Source organism: Salvelinus sp. IW2-2015, linkage group LG31 (genome assembly GCF_002910315.2).
Source record: "Salvelinus sp. IW2-2015 linkage group LG31, ASM291031v2, whole genome shotgun sequence".
NCBI classification, from domain to species: domain Eukaryota; kingdom Metazoa; phylum Chordata; class Actinopteri; order Salmoniformes; family Salmonidae; genus Salvelinus; species Salvelinus sp. IW2-2015.
Genome location: NC_036870.1, coordinates 20,829,642 through 20,849,301, shown reverse-complemented (window position 1 = coordinate 20,849,301; position 19,660 = coordinate 20,829,642). Strand labels below are relative to the sequence as shown.

Genomic DNA, 19,660 nt, shown 5'->3' with positions numbered 1-19,660 from the left:
CACACTGACCCCTACACTATAATCACTAACCACACACTGACGCCTACACTATAAATCACTAACACACACTGACCGCCTACACTATAATCACTAACACACACGACCGCCTAACACTATAACCTAACTAAACACACTGACCTCCTACACACTATAATCACATAACACACACTGACCGCCTACACTATTAATCACTAACACACATGACCGCCTACACTATAATCACTAACACACACTGACCGCCTAACTACGGTATTATGATGTATGATCACAATGTTACTACGGTATTATGAATGATTATCTCTCTCTCTCTCTCTCAGACCATAGTTTTGAGGATGATGTGGACAGTACGGATGGGAACCGTGCTCAGGCTGCCTTCAAAGTCCCCAAAATCCCCAAGAAGCCGGCAGAGTCCTCTACTGCACGCAGACCCAGCGCAACAGGACCCAAGATCGGAGGTAAGAGTCCAGCTCCTATTCAACACCAATCTGGCCTGCTCACCTCTTAGAAGCAGCTATTGATAATTGATTGGGCGTTATGTAACCCAGGAGTAATCACACTAGAATAAAAAAAGAGACCTTTGCAAATAAAGTTCCTTCGATTGATTTCATATCATTAGTCTCATTGGCTTGAACGGGACAGCTGAGACGTCTGGTATAAAATCCAAACGTTATGAATCACATTATATCCCCTGCTCCTGGGCTGGGTAAGGAGCCTCAGCTCATATAGGAGCAGGAGTCTATGTCCTGTTTCCATAGCGTGAGGCAGTTTGTGTACAAGTACAACCCCTGGACAGGACCCTAGCCTAGTCTATCACAAGATCTTACCCCCAAGCTACCTCCTTAATGCTGAGTGCCAAGCAGAGACTCATCGGGTCTCATTTTTACAGTCTTTGGTATGAATCGGCCGGGCATCGAACTCCTAACCTTCCAATCTCAGGGCGGACACTAAGTACAAGGCCATTGAGTTGGGCTGGCTAATTAAGACGCACCACGGAGTGCCTGGTTACAGCCCTTGGCCATGGTACATTGGCCATATACCACAACCCCCTGAGGTGCCTTATTGCTATTATAAACTGGTTGCCAACGTAATTAGAGCAGTAACAAGAAATGCTTTGTCATACCCGCGGTATACGGTCTGATATACCACGGCTGTCAGCCAATCAGCATTCAGGGCTCAAACCACCCAGTTACTAATGGCCAGATAAACAAGGATGCAGACGAGGAGATGAACTAGCTTTCTAAGCAGGTCGGCTGGACCAGTAAACCCAACAGACTGACGGAGGGGAGATTCTCTGGCTTCTTCACAGGAGCTTATCCTCTATCCTCACTCATCTCTGCTGCTTTTATCTGGGCTCCATAAGTTATGTCTTTATATTCTTGCTGCTTCACAGGAAGTTCTATATGTCATCAGTCAAATCTCTGTGGCTCTATCTGGGCTTGATATCTCAGGCATGATTAGTTATGCCTTTGATTACATCTATGATAGTGACGATAATATCCCCTGTAGATCACTCCATCTCTCTGTTTTCACTCATCTTAGTCTGCATTCTAAGTTTGACAGACCGGTGACTTGTCTTTTCTGCCTATTTCCCTCTATTGATCCCCTTTCCCCTCTCCTCCTCTTCCTCTCTCTGTAAGGGAGGAAGGTAGCAGTGCTCTCACGTCGATCTAGGCCAGGATCGATCTAGGCCAGGGTCGATCTAGCTGGTATATGTCTGTAACAGTTCAGGGTGATGCTACAGCAACTCTGTCCTGGTCTTCTCGCTCTCTGTCTGTATCAGCAACTCTGTCTGTGTTCATTCAGGCAGATGGATCAGACATCAGGAGATATAAGCGGCGTGTGTGAGTGAGGGTTCTGAAATGTGTGGAACATGCTAGTGTAACTTCTGGTGCTGCTAGCATATTAGCATGCTACGCTAGCTCCCTGTGTGGCTAAATTAGCATTTATATTACATTCCACCCACGCACTCTGCTCACACAGACACACAGAGAGGATAGAACAAAAGAGAGGAGAGAACACAGAGAGACTCTGAGATAGAAGAAAGAAACGGAGAGAAAAGAATCTGAGAGAACAGAAAGCCTCCAGTACCATAGTTCTCAGAGTTAGCAAACCCTGGCTTGGGCTCACAGCACAGCCATCTCCACGTTGCAGCTAGCCTGTTGCAGCTAGCCTGTGAAAATGGATTGTATTGTAGCAGAACTGCCCATCTACTGCAGTTGGAAATGGAAACTAGCCGCAGGGTTTTGGATTTCCACTGCATTAATTCATCTTCCATCTCCTCCCTGAGAGAGAGAGATATAAATATATACTGCTGTAGCACTTCAGTGGTACAGTTGAATCAGGTTATACACTGAGTATACCAAACATTAAGAACCCTTTCCTAATATTGAGTTGCACCCCCCCTTTTGCCCTCAGAACAAACTCAATTCGTCAGGGCATGGACTCTACATGGTGTCGAAAGCATTCCACAGGGATGCTGGCCCATGTTGACGCCAATGCTTCCCACAGTTGTGTCAAGTTGTCTGGACATCCTTTGGGTGGTGGACCATTCTTGATACACACAGGGAACTGTTGAGCAGTAAAGACCCAGCAGTGTTGCAGTTCTTGACACAAACCGGTGCGCCTGACACCTACTACCATACCCCGTTCAAAGGCTCTTTTTTCTTGCCCATTCACCCTCTGAGTGGCACACATACACAATTGTCTCGAGGATTTTTAAACCCTTCTTTAACCTGTCTCCTCCCCTTCATCTACACTGACTGAAGTGGATTTAACAAGTGACATCAATAAGGGGACAACTTACTGTCACTCAGACTGGGATACACATGCTATCTGACCTCTCTGACCCCTCTGTCTCTAGGTGCATCTAAGGATGGAGCTGGGGGCATCGATGAGGAAGACTTCATCAAAGCCTTCACTGACGTCCCCACAGTACAGGTAACACACACACACACACACACACAAACACACACGCTAGGACTGCAAGCGATGTAGATAACACTAGTGTGAACTTATCTCTCTGTCTCCATGTCTCTGTCAGATCTACTCGTCTCGTGACCTGGAGGATAACCTGAATAAGATCAGAGAGATCTGTTCTGATGACAAACATGACTGGGACCAGAGAGCTGCCGCAATGAAGAAGATCCGCTCGCTGATTGTTGCCGGGGCGACGGAGTACGAGTGTTTCTACCAACACCTGAGGCTGTTGGACGGAGCGTTCAAACTGTCAGCTAAAGACCTCCGATCACAGGTGGTACGAGAGGCCTGCATCACTGTGGCGTGAGTACCACACACACACACACACACACACACACACACACACACACACACTTTTCCACATCTCCCTTTTTAATGTTTCTTCTAAAAGTGGTTTGAAAATGGACAGTAACACGTGCTCACTTCCTTCTTTGTCTCCCTCTCTCCCTACCCCTACCTCTCCTCTACCTTCCTACTCTACTCTCGCTACCTCTACCTCTCTCTAACCGTCTACTCCTCTACTCTCTCTACCTCTCTCTACCCTACCTCTACTACTACCTCTCTCTACCCTCTACCTTACCTCTCTCTACCTCTACCTCTACCTCTCATCTACCTTCCTCTACCTCTCTACCTCTCTCTACCTCTAACTCTCTCTCTCTTACTCTCTCTCTCTCTCTCTCTCTCCTCCTCTAACCTCTCTCTACCTCCTCTCTACCTCTCTCTACCTCTACCCTACCTCTACCTCGCTACCTCTCATCTACCTCTTACCTCGCTCTACCTCACCCCTACCGCTCTCTACCCCTTACCTCTCTCTACCTCTACCTCTCCTCTACCTCTACCCCTACCTCTACCTCTACCTCTCTCTAGCCTCTACCCCTACTCTCTCTACCTCTCTCTACCCATACCTCTACCTCTCTCTACCTCTACCTCTAAGCCTCCTCTTACCTCTCTCTACCTCTACGCCCTACCTCTACCTCCTCTCTACCTCGTACCCCCTACTCTCTCTCTCTACCCCTACCTCTACCTCTACCTCTCTTACCTCTACCCTACCTCTACCCTACCTCTACCTCTCTCTACCCTACCCTAACCGTACCTCTCTCTACCTCTACCCCTACCCTACCTCTCTCTACCCTCCTCTGACCTCTTACCTCTCTCTACTCTACCCCCTGACCTCTTCTCTTACCTCTCCTCTACCCCTAACCTCTACCTCTACTCTCTCTTACCGTCTACCTCTACCTCTCTTACCTCGCTCTACCTCTACCCCTACCTCTACCTCTACCTCTCTCTACCTCTAGCCTCTTCTGCTACATCTACCCCTACCTCTCTCTTTACCCCACCTCTCTCTACCTCTACCTCTTCTCTACCTCTACCCCTAACCTCTACCTTCTACCATCTTCTACTCTACCCCTACGCTCTCTCTACCTCTCTCGACCCCTACCTCTACCTCTACCTCTCATCTAACCTCTACCTCTACCTCTCTCATCTACCTCTCTTACCTCTACCCCTACCTCTACCTCTCTCTTACTCTAAACCCCTACCGTCTACCTCTCCTACCCCTACCTCTACCTTCGTACCTCTACCCCTACCTCTACCTCTTCTTCTACCCGTACTTACCTCTACCTCTCTCTACCTCTACCCCTACCTACTACCTCTCTCTACCCCTACCTCTACCATCTACCTCTCGCTACCTCTCGACCTTCTACCCCTACCTCTACCTCTACCTCTCTCGTATACCTTTAACCCTACTCTACCCTCTCTACCGTTACCTCTCTCTACCTCATACCCTCATACCTCTACCTCCTCTCACCCCTACCCTCTGTACCTCTCTCTACCTCTACCCCTACCTCTAGCCTCTCTCTACCTACCCCTACCGTCTACCTCTCTCTACCCCTAACCTTCTGTACCCCTAGCCTCATACCCCTACCTCTACCCCTACCTCTACCCCCCTCTACCCTACCTCTACCCCTACCTCTCTCTTACCTCTCTACTCGTACCTCTCACCATCTACCTCTTCGTCTCTACCTCTACCCCTCTCTAACTCTACCCCACCTCTACCTCTCTCTCTACCTTCTTTACCCCTTACCTACTCTACCGTCTCCTACCTCTACCCCTACCTTAACCCACCTCTACCCTACCCCTCTCTCTACCTCTCTCGTCTACCTTCCTCTCTACCTCTACCTCTCTAAACCTTCTCTACCTCACCTCTCTACCTCTACCTCTTTTCTACCTTCTACCTCTCTCTCTACCTCTACCCCTCTCTAACTCTACCCCTACCCCTCCGTCTCTCTCACCTCTACCCCTACCTTCTACCCCTACCTCTACCTCTCTACCGTCTACTGTCTACCTCTCTCTTCTAACCGTCTTAACCTCTCTCTCTACCTCTACCCCTAACCTCTACCCTCTCTCTCTCCTCTCTCTCGTCTCTCTCTCTCTACCCGACCCCCTCTGATAACTCTACCCCTACCTCGCTACCTCTCTCTCTACCCCTACCATCTACCTCTCTCTCTGCCCCTAACCGCTGCCCCTACCTCTACCCCTACCTCTACCCTCTACGTCTACCCCTACCTCACCTCTCTCTACCCTCTCTCTCTACCTCTCTACCTTACCTGCTCTACCTCTTTCTCCTACCTCTAACTCTCTCTACCTCTACCTCTCTCTTCTACTCTCTCTCTACCCCCTCTTTAACTCTACCCCTAACTCTACCCTAACTCTACCCACCCTCTACCCCTACCTCTACCCCTACCTCTACCCCTTACCTTTACCCCTACCCCTAACCTCTACCTCTCTCTCTACCTCTACCCTACATCTACCTTCTCTACCTCTACCCCTACCTCTAACCCCTACCTCTCTCTCGTACCTCTACCCCTACCTCTACCTCTACCCTCTCTCTCTACTCTACCCCCTACCTCTTACCTCTCTCTCTACCTCTACCTCTCTACTCGTACCCCTACCTCTACACCTACCTCTACCTCTCTCTACTCTCTCTTACCGTCTACCTCTCTACCGCTCACCTCGCTACCTCTCTAAATTCTACCTCTCTCAAACCTCTACCTCTCTCTTACCTTCTCTCAACCTTCTTACCTACTCTCTTACCTCTCTCTCTCTCTACCTCTCTCTTCTCTACCTCTCTCATCTACCCTACCCTCCTCTCTCTCTACCACTCTCTCGCTCTCTCTCTTCTCTCTCTACACTCTCTCTCTCTACCTCTCTCTCTTTACCTCTCTCTACCTTCTCTCTCATCTAACCTCTCTCTCTCTACCCTCGCTCTCTCATCTACCTCTCTACCTCTCTCTGCTCTACCTCTCTCTCTCTCTCTCCTCTCTCTCTTCTACTCTCTACCTCTCTCTCTACTCCTCTCTACCCCTCTCTCTACCTCTCTACTCTCTGTACCTCTCTCTCTACCTCTACCTCCTCCAAGCCACCTGTCGACTAGTTTGGCTAATAAGTTTGGACCATGCGGCTGAGGGATTCTTTCCGTACTGTTCAACCTTCACTCCCAACTGTGCCAAGGTTATGCCACTTCCCAGGTGGTCTGCTATACGCCTTCATCATTACGGTGTGAGTTAGACACACAGCTAAGTGCGCGCACACACACACACACACAACACCTGACTTTATCACACAGACACAACATCTAGCACGCGCAGCCCCACACACACAGCACACACACACACAACACACACACACACCACACACACACACACACACACACACACACACAACAACACACACACAACAGCACAACACACATAACACATATAATAAAATGACTGTGTATTTCTTTCTCTCTGCGCACCAACAGTCCCAGACTCATTCCCCTGATCACCAGTAACGCACCTGCAAGTCTGTGGCCGTCAGAAGGTGGCTGATGCATATGTGTACACAAAAGAATCATTGATATTGAATGATGAAAAGAGAAACATGAAGAGGATTGTAGTAATGATGAAGATGATGTTTTCTCCTCCCTCAGGAATGTTTTTGACTTTTTGACCTGCTGCTGCAGGATGCAGACCCAGACTCGGGAGAGGTGAGAGTTCAAACACAGACAGACAAATATAGGGCCGTTTTAAACGAATGGAATCTGGTTGAGGTTGTACACAGTTCACCTTCTCTGTCCTCTCTCAACATACAGCATCGAGTAGCGAGCATTTAAAGAAGGGGATTGCAGATGCCGACGCAGAGGCAAGAGTAGAGGCCCGCAAGTAAGACAACACACACATTTTCTATAAACATACTCACACTTATCTCCTTCTCTCACACCTTCTCTCTCCCCTCCCTCACTCAGGGCTACTGGGTCTGAGGAACCATTTTCCGGGAGAGGGGACTCTCTGTCAACTGCGTTAGAAACCTCCTATCAGAGAGCCTCCAGTCGTCTCTCAGGAATGCGGGGAGCGTGGCGTCTCTTCCTCAAAGCGACCGCTCCTCTTCCTCTTCACAGGAGAGCCTCAAGTAATGGCCCTGACCCCTACCTGTTTAACCATGCAGTGTTTAAACCTAATAGTTTTTTGGGGGGCCAAAAGATACCCAAAAAGTAAATATTGTTCCTCTCTCTACCTCTCTACCTCTCTCTCTACCTCTCTCTTCTCTCTCTCTCTCTCTCTCTCTCTCTCTCTCTCTCCTCTCTCTCTCTCTCTCTCTCCTCTCTCTCTCTCTCTCTCTCTCTCTCTCTCTCTGCTTCTCTCTACCTCTCTCTACTCTCTCTCCTCTCTCTACACTCTCTCTACCTCTCTCTTACCTCTCTCTATCTCCTCTCTATCTCTCTCTCTACTCATCTCTCTCTCTCTACCTCTCTCTCTCTACCTCTCTATCGTCTCTCTCTCTCTCTCTCTCTACTCTCCTCTCCTCTCTCTAACTCTCTCCTCTCTCTCTCTTCTCTCTCTACCTCTCTCTCTCATACCTCTCTCTCTCTGCCTTTTCTCTACCTCTCATCTCATCTCTCTACCTCTCTCTCTCTCTCTCTCTCTCTCTACCTCTCTCTCTCTACCTCTCTCTCTCTACCTTTCTCTACCTCTCCCAGTCGTCCTCTGTCGTCTAAATGGTCAGCTGCTCCTGGTAGAGGTGAAACACACACACACACACGCACACAAATACCGGTATTGATCATTCCTGATCTTGTACAAGTGGTGTGTACATTATTTGTGTATGTTTGTCTATTCACACATTTATACTGAACAAAAATATAACCGCAACAATTTCTACGATTTTACTGAGCTACAGTTCATAAAAGGAAATCAGTCAATTTACATTTCACATGACCGGGCAGAGGTGCACCCACTGGGGAGCCAGGCCCGGCCAATCAGAATGAGGTTTTCCCCACAAAAAGGCTTTATTGCAGACAGAAATACTCCTCGCATTTTAAAGTGGCCTTTTATTGTCCTCAGCACAAGGTGTACCTGTGTATGATCATGCTGTTTATTCAGCTTCTTGATATGCCACACCTGTCAGGTGGATGGATTATCTTGGCAAAGGAGAAATGTTCACTAACAGGGATGTAAACAAATTTGTGCAAACATTTGAGAGAAATAAGCTTTTTGTGAGGCGTATGAAACATTTCTGGGATTTTCTATTTCAGCTCATGAAACATGGGACCAAAACTTTACATGTTGTGTTTATATTTTTGTTCAGTGTAGTTATGTGTGTATGTCTGTACATGTATGTATGTGTTTATGTCCAGGCAAGTGATTGTATAGTACGTGGTGGTGTTTGTATAGTGATGTGGTGTGTGTGTGTCTGTATATATCCTCCCTCCCCCTCCCAGTCCCGGCTGGTCATAAGGGTGGGGCGTCGCCAGGCTCCCTGCAGCGTTCCCGTAGCGATGTGGATGTTAATGCAGCAACGGTTGCTAAGCAGCGGCACATCGGGCAGGTGGGGGCGGGGAGACTGACCCCCGGCTCCTACTCGTCATTGGGTAAGGCAGCTGTCAATCGAACCAGGCAGCGAACCAACCAACCAATCAGACAGACAGTTTAGACATCTGTCTACATCAGTCAGCTGTCTGTCAGTCTATCAATGAATCATTCAATAACCGACACACACTCAGTCACAGTCAACGTGCTGTGTGTTATAATGGTTTCCTGCTGCTTTCAAGACCTAGGCTGAACTCCTCTCGATCTCTGAATACACTGCCTGCATCTCTCTCCTATCCTAGGTTTGTCTGTCTGAGGGGCTGTTAGCCTGTCTGTCTGCTTGCTGCCTGTCTGTGTGTTATGTCTGTGTGTTTGTGTAGCTATGGTCTGTCAGTGTGTATTTGTTAGGTGTTTTAGTTGTTGTTCCTGCATGATTCTCTGTTTGAACTATGTTCTCTTACTAACACACACTCTCCTCCTCTTCTCTCTCCACTCTCCTTCTCTCTCCTCCTCTTCTCTCTCCACTCTCCTTCTCTCTCCTCCTCTTCTCTCTCCACTCTCCTTCTCTCTCCACTCTCCTTCTCTCTCCACTCTCCTTCTCTCTCCACTCTCCTTCCCTTCTCTCGCCACTCTCCTTCTCTTCTCTCTCCACTCTCCTTCTCTCTCCACTCTCCTCCTCTTCTCTCTCCACTCTCCTTCTCTCTCCACTCTCCTCCTCTTCTCTCTCCTTCTTTTCTTCACCTTCTCACTTCACTGTTATTGTTCTCCTCTCTCTCGCTCTGCCACTAAAGATGATGCCTCTGATAAAATGGATGGTAAGATCATCTCCTCCTGCTTCACTCTCCTCCGCTCAAAAACATCTCACGCTATTCTTTTCCTTTTTTCCTCATTCATCCCTCCTTCCTGTGTATTCTGGGTGGTGGCCCTGGACAGCAACTCTGTAACCCCAACCAGTCTGTAACCATGGTGCCCTCTGCTGTTCGTTTGTTCTCTCACACTCACATTCTCAAATTCCATTTATGAAATAAGGAAAGAACTTATGATTTAATGTTGTTATTTTGTTTATTAACAGTCACATATTTAGTCTACATAGCTACATAATAATAAATAATAATACATGGGATTTAATGGACCGTTCAAAAAACCCACTCACTTTAAACACCCTACATGACTTTATATGACCTTTGACCCATGACACACCCCTCCCCCCTCTCTGTCTGGTTTTAGGGGCCAGGTCAGACAATGGTAAGACAGTAGTAGGTACTGTAGTTCTAGACTGTAAGACTAGTTTCTGTGTAGCCTGTAGTTAGGTAGGTATATACCTGTATTTTGACTGAGTAGTATTCAGCAGTAGTGCTTCTTACCTCTAAACTAGTGCTTATTGCTTAGTAGTGGAGGGTGGAGGGCTCTGTTCTATTCAGAAAGTGTGAGTGTGTGTCTAGTCAGTGTCCAATCTAACAGTATGACCTCTGACCTCAGGTCGTCTGAGGACCAAGCAGCCTCTCACCACGGCAACCAGCGTCAGCCAGGTGGACTCCCGGGGACGCACCCGCACCAAGATGGTGTCCCAGTCACAACGTAAGAAGAAACACACACACACACACACACACACACAACACTTTCACACAGTTTTTGAGCCTCAAATACCACAATCTTCCACTGCCGTATTACTTTGAGTGTATTTGTGCGTGTGTTTTTGCAAGATGAGTTATACACACTCTCTTTCTATAGTCACTGCTGGTATCCCTCACAGAGAATATGACATGAGTTATACACACTCTCTTTTATAGATCACTGCTGGTATTACACCTTCACGAGAATATAAAGAGTATACACATCTCTCTTTCTGATAGTCCTGCTGGTATCCCTCACAGAGAATCATGAAGTTATACACCACTCTCTTTTCTATAGTCACTGCTGGGTATTCCCTCACAGAGAATTAGTTATACACCACTCTCTTTCTATAGTCACTGCTGGTATCCCTCACAGAGAATATGAGTTATACACACTCTCTTTCTATAGTCACTGCTGGTATCCCTCACAGAGACAATAAGCTCCTGCAAATCTTTTTTATACCTCTTAGGTTCCGACGAATCAGATTGCACGCCAGGTATTCTGTGTGTGTGTTGCAGTGGGGTAGATGGACCCATTATGTTGCTCTCATAGGTCACCGTTGTTTGTTGAGAGAGTGTGTGTGTGTTTGAAAGTATGTGTTCTCTGCATGCTCTGTTGTCTCATCACTGAGAGTGTGTGTGTTGGTTGGTGTGAAAAGTCCAGTTCTGCCAATAGTTATTAAAAAATACCAAAACATGACAGAAACAGGAGCCAACTCAGCAAATCAAGTTGGTGCAGCACTCTCAAAGCAAGAGTGTGTTGACTGGTTTGACCTCCTTTGTTATTACATAAACTGTAGTGACGATGAGGCTCCCAAACCATCATGATGGTTTTAATGTGCAAAATGGGATCTCTCTAAGGCTCAACCTGACAGAAAAAACAGAACAGATTCAAGGAACGAGAGGTTAACCTCAAAGTCAAAGCCGTTGGGGGGGTATTGTTTATTTGAAAAATTATTTGAAAAAATATTGAATTTGGCCTTTACTGCTATAGCCCTTAGTAACACATTGAATACACATTCATCAATGGAAGGAAAAAAACAACACATTTAACAAATTTTTCTGCCAAAAAACGACCCCCATACTTCCATTCATTTGTATGGGTTACCTTCAGAAGAGTCCTGTGACACTTGTGTTCGTGAGGGTCTCCCCTTTCCACAGAGGGGTCTCATCTTTCCCCATTAGATTCTAGGCAAAACCGTTCTGACACTACAGAAGTTTTTGTGAGATGTCTCATGGTCTGACAAACTCCGCTGCAGCTCGGCCACCTTCCACAGCAGACGTGGGCGGATACGGCGGATTGAGACGCAGCACATACAAAAAATCTATCTCTAGAATAAACTAACGGATGTTTATTTTTGTATTTTTTATTATGTTACTTAGATTGACGTACTGGTGTGTCAATAGACTTACAGATTGAGAGCAAGAGAAAATAATGCTGGTGAGATATCTTTGGGACAGAGAGCTGTGGTTGGGCAGTGCAGGTTTTGGCAGTGTGTGTGTGAGAGAGAGAGTCTGTGTTTTAGAGCATTTGTACTTTGAGGTGTTTATATTGCCTCCATTGTGAAGCTGCTTTGCTTCGTCAGTGATACTGCTGCGTCACACACCGGCTACCCATCATGCAGTGCTCTACCGTTCTTCCATCAACCATCACAGCTGGCTCCTTGTGTCTCAGCATTCCTAGTTTATTCTATATTTATTTCTATTGAATTGAATCATGTATTTCCGTGTTTGAAGCGTGGTCATTGTCGCTCTGTCTCTCGCCTCGGAACGCTCCCATGATACTCTCTGTTCTAACTCCCATGGTGCTTTGTGCTCTAACACCCATAATTCATCTGGTTTAACTTGCTGTTCCTGTCCCCGCTCCCCTCTCCAATCCTGCCTTCTCATTGGTGCAGGATCTCAGTCTGCTACCCCCATTGGTGGTAAGAGTCTAACGTGTACTACCTGTTACCTTCACCCTCATCACCCCTTCTCTCACCCCTCACCTCTTCTCACCCTCCTCACCCCTCAACAAAGCTGGTCACCTAAAGCTCCACCCCCTCTCTGGCTGAAGCATGCTGGGACTTGTAGTTTAAACTAACACATGGCTGCCTTGCCTGCCTTATAACTACTTGTTCTCTGAGCTGAGGCCTGTGTCTACCTGTTAGGAGGGAGCAGAGAGGATGAGGGGATAGACGCGGAAGATGAGAGATGCATTGGTGATTCTGATGCATGGGAGGTAGAATGCCATGTGACCAGCATGCTCTGACAGAACAGACCACTCTGAGGTGGGGTTGTAGGTACACTGGGGTAGTCCCATCTATCCCTTGCTTAGTGTTAGCTCCAATTCACTTGGTGTTAGCGGTTAGAGGTCAATCGTGGTGATGTGTGTAGACTAGACTGTGTAGCCTAGACTGTGTGTAGTATGTAAGTTTGTATTCTGCGTATGTGTGGTGAAATAGATTGATGTGATACGTTTCCGTTGTGTGATAAACAGTGTTTGTCTCACTCATGTCACATGACCCTCTCTGTCCACATTTCACTTTCAGCACTTCTTCACGTCTCTGTCTTTTGAGTTAAAAGATCACAAAGGCATGTGTAGATCTGTGACCTTCAGCACAATGCATTATGGGCCGTGTGATTGGAGACTGGAATGAAAAACATATTGTACTCCATGTAATTATTTGGGAATAAGCAAACGACCCACTGAAATGATGACAGTCCCAAGATGGCCGCCAAAGCTGGTCCCCTGAATCTGGTTGAAAACAACCCCTAACCCTGAAATCAAAATGGCTTCAGTTCCATTGAGCCCATTCACCATGTTCCTACACATCTAGTTCCTTCTGATCTGCTAACCAGACCTGGGTCAATAATACAGTCAAATACTTTCAAAGACTTTAGTTGAGCTTGATTTACTATTGAACTAATGGGAATAATAGTCCCAAAACAAGTGTTTGACATATGTCTTCAACCCAGGTCTGCTGCAGACACTGAAGGGGTTAGGGGTTGTTGATGTTATTATTCCTTAGACAATAGGGTCCCACGCATGACAAGTGTGTGGTCTGTGTGTACGTCTCTAACTCTCTTTCCTCCCGCTCTCTCTAGCCGGCAGTCGGAGTGGTTCCCCGGGCCGCGTCCTGACCAGTACCGCTCTGAGTACGCTGGGTTCTGGAGCCCAGAGGGTCCTAGCTGGGGCCGGAGGGAGACGTAGCCGCATCCCCCGCAGCCAGGGCTGCTCACGAGACTCCTCCCCTACACGCCTGTCTGTCGGTAAGTACACATCCAGTCATCATCATCATAGTGAACCATCCCAGCCCCTTGTCTTACCTGCCTGGTTTCATCTTGATGACACATCCAGTCATCATCATCATCATATGTGAACCATCCAGCCACGCTGTCTTACCTGCCTGTTTCAATTCTTGATGACACATCCCAGGTCTCATCATCATCATCCATAAGTGAACCATCCCAGCCCCTTGTCTTACCTGCCTGGTTTCATCTTGATGACACATCCAGTCATCATCATCATCATAGTGAACCATCCCAGCCCTTTGTCTTACCTGCCTGGTTTATCTTGATGACACACACACAACCCAAGCAGTTCCCCAAGCCTCCTCCTTTCCCTCCATTTGACAGGATGCATGGATTTTTATCTTGGCTTGTTATTGCTAAACCGATAAATCATTTCCCTCCTCCATTGGCCTGCTTCTGTTTGTTCCTGCTCACGTCTGATTGGCTAAGGCCCAGAGATTAACAGGTCTCACACACAACGGTCTGCTTGCATCTCCCTTGGCCTCCACCAATCACATGTTCCCCTTACCGCCGCATCGTTGTGTGATGTCATATATCAGTCCATTCCTTTCTCCAACAACTTTGAAAGCGAGACCTAATTTAAAGCTGACCTCCTCTATTTTACTCCCTCTTTCCTTCTCCTTCCTTCTCCTTCCTCTCCTTCCTCTGGTCTCTAGCTCCCTCCAGTATTAGTTCCATCTACAACGGCGCAAGCAGAGGAGGTAAGAACTGTCCGACTCGTCCCTCTGACAACTCCACCCGCATCCCTCAATCTCTCCCTCTTTCTCTTCCTCTCTCCATCCCTCCATTTCACTCTCTCTCTCCCTCTTTCTCTTCCTCTCTCCATCCCTCCATTTCACTCTCTCTATCTCTCTATCTTCATCTCTCCATCCCTCCATTTCACTCTCTCTATCCCGCTATCTTCATCCCTCCATTTCACTCTCTTTCTGTCCTCTATCTTCATCCCTCCATTTCTCTCGCTCAAACCATTTCAGCCTTCCGTCAGGCTGTCGCTCGCCGCCTCAAAATTCCAGAATCCTCCTCTCTAACCGCCGAACGCATGGCTGTGTGTTGTCATGGGGATGGGTTGCAATGGTAATCGTGGTGACAATTTGTATCTTCCCACTAACCAATTGGCCGCAGGTATGAATGAAGCGTCATAGGATCGATGAAGCGTCATTGGTTCCCCCATAACAGTTCTTTGTGATTAACTCTGATTGGTGTGTGGATGCCGGCTCTGGCCAATGAACAGTCAGGATGAGCTTGATGCTTATTGGATGAAAACAGAGATCCTCCCCCCTCACCCCTGGTCTTTCATCTGCTTCTCATTTCCCCCTTCTGTCCTGCTGTGTATGTGTGTGTGCGTGCGTCAGTGAGTGAGTGCTGAAATTGTTTATATACATGTTATTTCTGAGCCCAGCAGTCCTGAGCTCTCTAGGGCTGTGTCTCAACAGTCTACTGTGGCTTCCTTTCTAAACCACTGTAGACTATTGAGACTCACCCATGGAGCCAGTAGATCTGTGCTCTTTTTCTGTCCTCTATACAGGGTGTCACTCTTATGACTCTCTCCTTTGTCCTCTCTCTGTTTATTTGTTGCTTTCTATCTATCTTTCTTTCTTCCTTTCCTCTTCCCCGTCCGTCCCCTGGTAACATGGTACTGTAGCTCGGGGCAGTCGTATCCCCCGACCCAGTATGAGTCAGGGCTGCAGCAGGGAGGCCAGCAGAGAGAGCAGCAGAGACACCAGCCCTGTACGCTCCTTTACACCCCTGGGTGAGTAACACACATCACGTCATAGATATCACACATGCACTTAGTTCGCGCGTGCGCACACACACACATCATAGATACCACATAGTAAAACACAGACACAAGCCAACAATATGGAACAACAAAACTGACCACCTTGTGTACAGTTGATCTAACAACAACACGTGCTGTCATTTTGGGGATGACATTGTATCCACTGTCCCAGCCGTTTGGACTGGCTAGCTGACATGACTCATGAAATGGACTACTGTCAGACTCTGTAGGGAAGCAGAAGTGGACTCTTAGGGCTACTAATCACACATTGACATGTTGTGTGGTTCTGGGTCTCTATCTCTCACACTGTGTGTGAGTTCTAACGATGGGGGGGCTGTTTTGTGTGTGTGGTTCTCTGCGTGTGTGTGGGGTTCATTGTTGCAGCGTCGCGGCACTACTCTCGCTCCACTGGAGCTCTCCATACCGCCGACGCTTTAGGGGCTGCAGGTGAACGATGAGTACCTCTATCCTCTTTTGCTCCCTCCTTCCGCTTGACTCCTTCTATTTTACATTCTCTACATCTTTTCTTCTTTTCTTTCTCCGTTATTCTTTTCCTTCGTTCTCTTCCTGGACCTCAAGCTTCCGCCGGAAACGCATGCTTCCTCCACCCCGTTCAGTTGCCATGACAACCATTCCATCTCCATTTGAGGATGCATTTGTAACTCTGTTCTCTCACTCATCTATTTCCTGATTTTAGTCCCGCCTCCCATCAACACGGACACGGCGTCTTCCATGCTTGTTTATTTACTCCCATCATGCTTTGGTCACAGCTCTTGGGGGTCAAAGGTCATTTGGTCATATTTTTGTAATTTATTCACCATGCCATCTAGCTGGGGGGGAGTATTGAAGGGAGGAGGTCTGATACTAGGAGAGTGGGAGGAAGGGAGGCGGTCTGATGGGATGAGGGTGGAAGGAGGTCTGATGGGATGAGGGTGGGATGAGGTCTGGTTGGGAGCGAGGGTAGGAGAAGGAGGCGGCTGATGGGGAATGAGGTGGGAAAGTCTGCGTGAGAAAGGGAGAGGTGGGAGGAGGTCGGTGGAGGAGGAGGTGGAGGAAGGAGGAGTCTGGTGGGATGAGTCTGATGGGATGAGAGGGGGAGGAGTTGTGGGATAGTGACGAGAAGGAGGTCTGATGGGATGAGCGTGTGGGGTAATGAGAGGTGCTGGGGAGGGACGTTCTGGCAGCAGGTCTGGTGGGCGGTCCATGGAAAGGGAGAGGTCTGATGGGTAGAGAGGAGAGTCGATCACTGACGCTGTCTGGTTCCCGTGCTGATGTGGCATTTGTAGCGTAGGCGCATCTGATGGATGCAGGGTGGGATGGAGAGTACTGATGGATGAGGTGGGAGGGGTCTGTTGGGATGAGGTCTGTCGTGGTGGAGGCGGTGGGAGGCGGTCTGGTTGGGAGCGTCTGGGAGGCGTCTGATGGGTGTGAGTCTGATGGGATGAGGTGGAGGTCGTCTGAATGGGAGCTGGGTCTGGATGGAGTTGATGCGTCTGAGTGGGGGGGGTTGGGTGGAGGCGGGTCTGGGGGGGGGGGGGGTGAGGGGGTCGGGGGGGGTTGGAGCGGTCTGGGGGGGGGGGTGGGTGGGGGCGGTGGTGGGGGGGGGTCGGGGTCGGGGTGGGGGGAGGGGGGGGGGGGCGGGGGGGTGGGAGGAGGGGGGGGGGTGAGGTGGAGGTCTGGATGAGGGGTTGGAGAGGTCTGATGGATGAGGGTGGGAGGAGTCTGATGGGAATGAGGGTGGAGAGGTTGATGGAAGGAGTTCAGTCTGATGGGATGAGGGTGAAAGGGATGGAAGTTTGTGTGTTTGACTGCATCCTGTAATGTGTGTCTCTCTCGGGCTCTCTTCTCTCATCCCTCTATCTCTCCAGGGTCAGGGTACAGCATCAGTCAGTCCATCGTCTGTCCTCATCCTCAGCGCCATTGAGAATCCTCAAACACAGAATCTGATGTAGAAGAGGCCCTCGGCTGATGCCCTGGTACACACATTCACACATTACACACACACACTGAAATAACCAAATATTTATGCCAACTCCTTTCTCCCCCTCTTTTCACCTTCCCTGTCTCTCTTAAACTCGTCATATCCTTAACCTCTGATCTCTACCGTCTTCTCTATCTCTTACCTTCTATCTCTTACCTCTCTCATCTCTTACTGTCTCTCTATCTCTTACCTCTCTCTATCTTCTTACCGTCTCTCTATCTCTTACTGTCTCTCTATCTCTACCGTCTCTCTATCTCTTACCGTCTCCTATCTCTTACCGTCTCTCTATCTCTTACCGTCTCTCTATCTCTTACCGTCTCCTCTTATCTCTTACCGTCTCTCGATCTCTTACCGTCTCTCTATTTTACGTCAAATCTCTATTCTGCTTACTGTCTCCTATCTCTTACCATCTCTCTATCTCTTACCGTCTCTCTACTCTCTTACTCTCATCTATCTCTTACTCTCTCTATCTCTTACCGTCTCTCTATCTCTCTACCGTCTCTCTATCTTTACCGTCTCTCTATCTCTTACCGTCTCTCTATCTCTACCGTTCTCTCATCCTTACCGTCTCTCTATCTCTTACCGTCTCTCTATCTCCTACCGTCTCTCTATCTCTTACCGTCTCTCTATCTCTTACCGTCTCTCTATCTTCTACCGTCTCTCTCTCTTACCGTCTCTCTCTCTTACCGTCTCATCTCTCTTACCGTCTCTCTATCTCTTACCGTCTCTCTATCTCTTACCGTTCTCTCACTCTTACCGTCTCTCTATCTCTTACCGTCTCTCTATCTCTTACCGTATCCTATCTCTTAACCGTATCGCTATCTCTTACCTGTATCGCTATCTCTTACCGTCTCGCTATCTCTTACCGTCTCGCTAATCTCTTACCTCTCTCATCCGTCTACCTTCTCTATCTCTTACCGTCTCTCTTATCCTTACCATCTCTTACCGCTCTCTATCTCTTACCGTCTCTCTTCTCTTACCCGTCTCTCTCTCTATCCTCTATCTCTTACCGTCTCTCTTCTCTTACCGTCTCTCTATCTCTTACCTCTCTCTATCTCTTACCGTCTCTCGCATCTCTTACCGTCCTCTCTATCTCTTACCGTCTCTCTACTCCTTCCGCCTCTATCTCTACGTTCGCTCTATCTCTTACCGTCTCATCTATCTCCTACCGTCTCTCTATCTCTTACCTTCTCTATCCTACCGTCTCTTCTCTTACGCTCTATCCTTACCGTCTCTCTTATCTTCCAATCTGCACTTCGTCTCTCTATCTTCGTTATCCGTCTCTATCTAGGCTGTCTCTCTACACTCTTTACTCTCCCCTATCGCTTACAGTCTCTCTTATGCTCATCGCTTTACGTCTCTCTCTCCTTCCGTCTCTACCTATCCTTAACTGGCTCTCTCGTATCGCTTACCGTTACCTTCTTATCTCTTACTGTCTCTCTCTATCCCCTTACCCGTACTCTCTACCTCCTTCACCGTCTCCCTATCGCTTACGTCTCTCTCAATCTTACCACTCCTCTCCCTACCGTCTCTCTATCTCTACCATCTCTTCCTTATCTCTCTCTTACCGTCTCTCCTCTTACCGCTACTCTCGTATCTCTTACCGTCTCTCTATCTCTTACCGTCTCTCTATCTCTTACCGTCTCTCTCTCTTACTCTCTATCTCTTACCGTTCTCCTATCTCTTACCGTCTCTCTATCTCTTACCGTCATCCTTCTCTTACTCTCTACTTACCGTCTCTCTATCTCTTACCGTGCTCTCCTATCTCTTACCGTCTCTCTATCTCTTACCGTCTCTCTATCTGCTTACCGTCTCTCTACTTCATCTCCTACCTCTACTCTATCCTTCCGTCTCTCTATCTCTACCGGCTCTCTATCTCTTACCGTCTCTCTCTTGCTTACTCTCCCTCGCGCACTTCCATCTCTCTCTTCTATCTCTTACCGTCTCTCTATCCCTTACACTTCTCTCTGATACATCACTTACCTCTATCAAGCTACTCCCTCTATACTCTACCTATGCTACTGTCTCATCTATCTACCATCTCCCTACTCGATCTCATCTATCTACCTTGCAATTCTATATGTCTTATCTCTACCGTCCTATCTCTTACCGTCTCTATCTAGTACTCAGTATATAACATCAAACACTTACACATGTACACAACACTCTC

General features: G+C 47.9%; 1 protein-coding gene and 1 long non-coding RNA gene across 2 annotated transcripts in view; one reads left to right on the top strand and one right to left on the bottom strand.

Annotated features, from left to right (window-relative positions):
• LOC139023348 (uncharacterized) overlaps nucleotides 1-119 on the bottom strand; it is a 4,105-nt gene extending 3,986 nt beyond the window's left edge. Inside the window, exon 1 of the long non-coding RNA XR_011474484.1 lies at nucleotides 50-119. This is a non-coding gene — a long non-coding RNA (uncharacterized lncRNA). The remainder of the gene's footprint in view (nucleotides 1-49) is intronic.
• The window catches only part of clasp2 (cytoplasmic linker associated protein 2), a 103,743-nt gene that overhangs the window by 54,782 nt on the left and 29,301 nt on the right, over nucleotides 1-19,660 (top strand). The window contains 18 exon segments of the mRNA XM_070436384.1: nucleotides 318-455; nucleotides 2,861-2,937; nucleotides 3,041-3,279; nucleotides 6,395-6,408; nucleotides 7,109-7,178; nucleotides 7,262-7,332; nucleotides 7,335-7,425; nucleotides 7,994-8,034; nucleotides 8,735-8,884; nucleotides 9,614-9,637; nucleotides 10,302-10,400; nucleotides 10,906-10,932; nucleotides 12,334-12,360; nucleotides 13,523-13,687; nucleotides 14,386-14,430; nucleotides 15,372-15,479; nucleotides 15,894-15,956; nucleotides 17,378-17,406. Coding sequence (XP_070292485.1) covers nucleotides 318-455; nucleotides 2,861-2,937; nucleotides 3,041-3,279; nucleotides 6,395-6,408; nucleotides 7,109-7,178; nucleotides 7,262-7,332; nucleotides 7,335-7,425; nucleotides 7,994-8,034; nucleotides 8,735-8,884; nucleotides 9,614-9,637; nucleotides 10,302-10,400; nucleotides 10,906-10,932; nucleotides 12,334-12,360; nucleotides 13,523-13,687; nucleotides 14,386-14,430; nucleotides 15,372-15,479; nucleotides 15,894-15,956; nucleotides 17,378-17,406 — 1,478 coding nt within the window.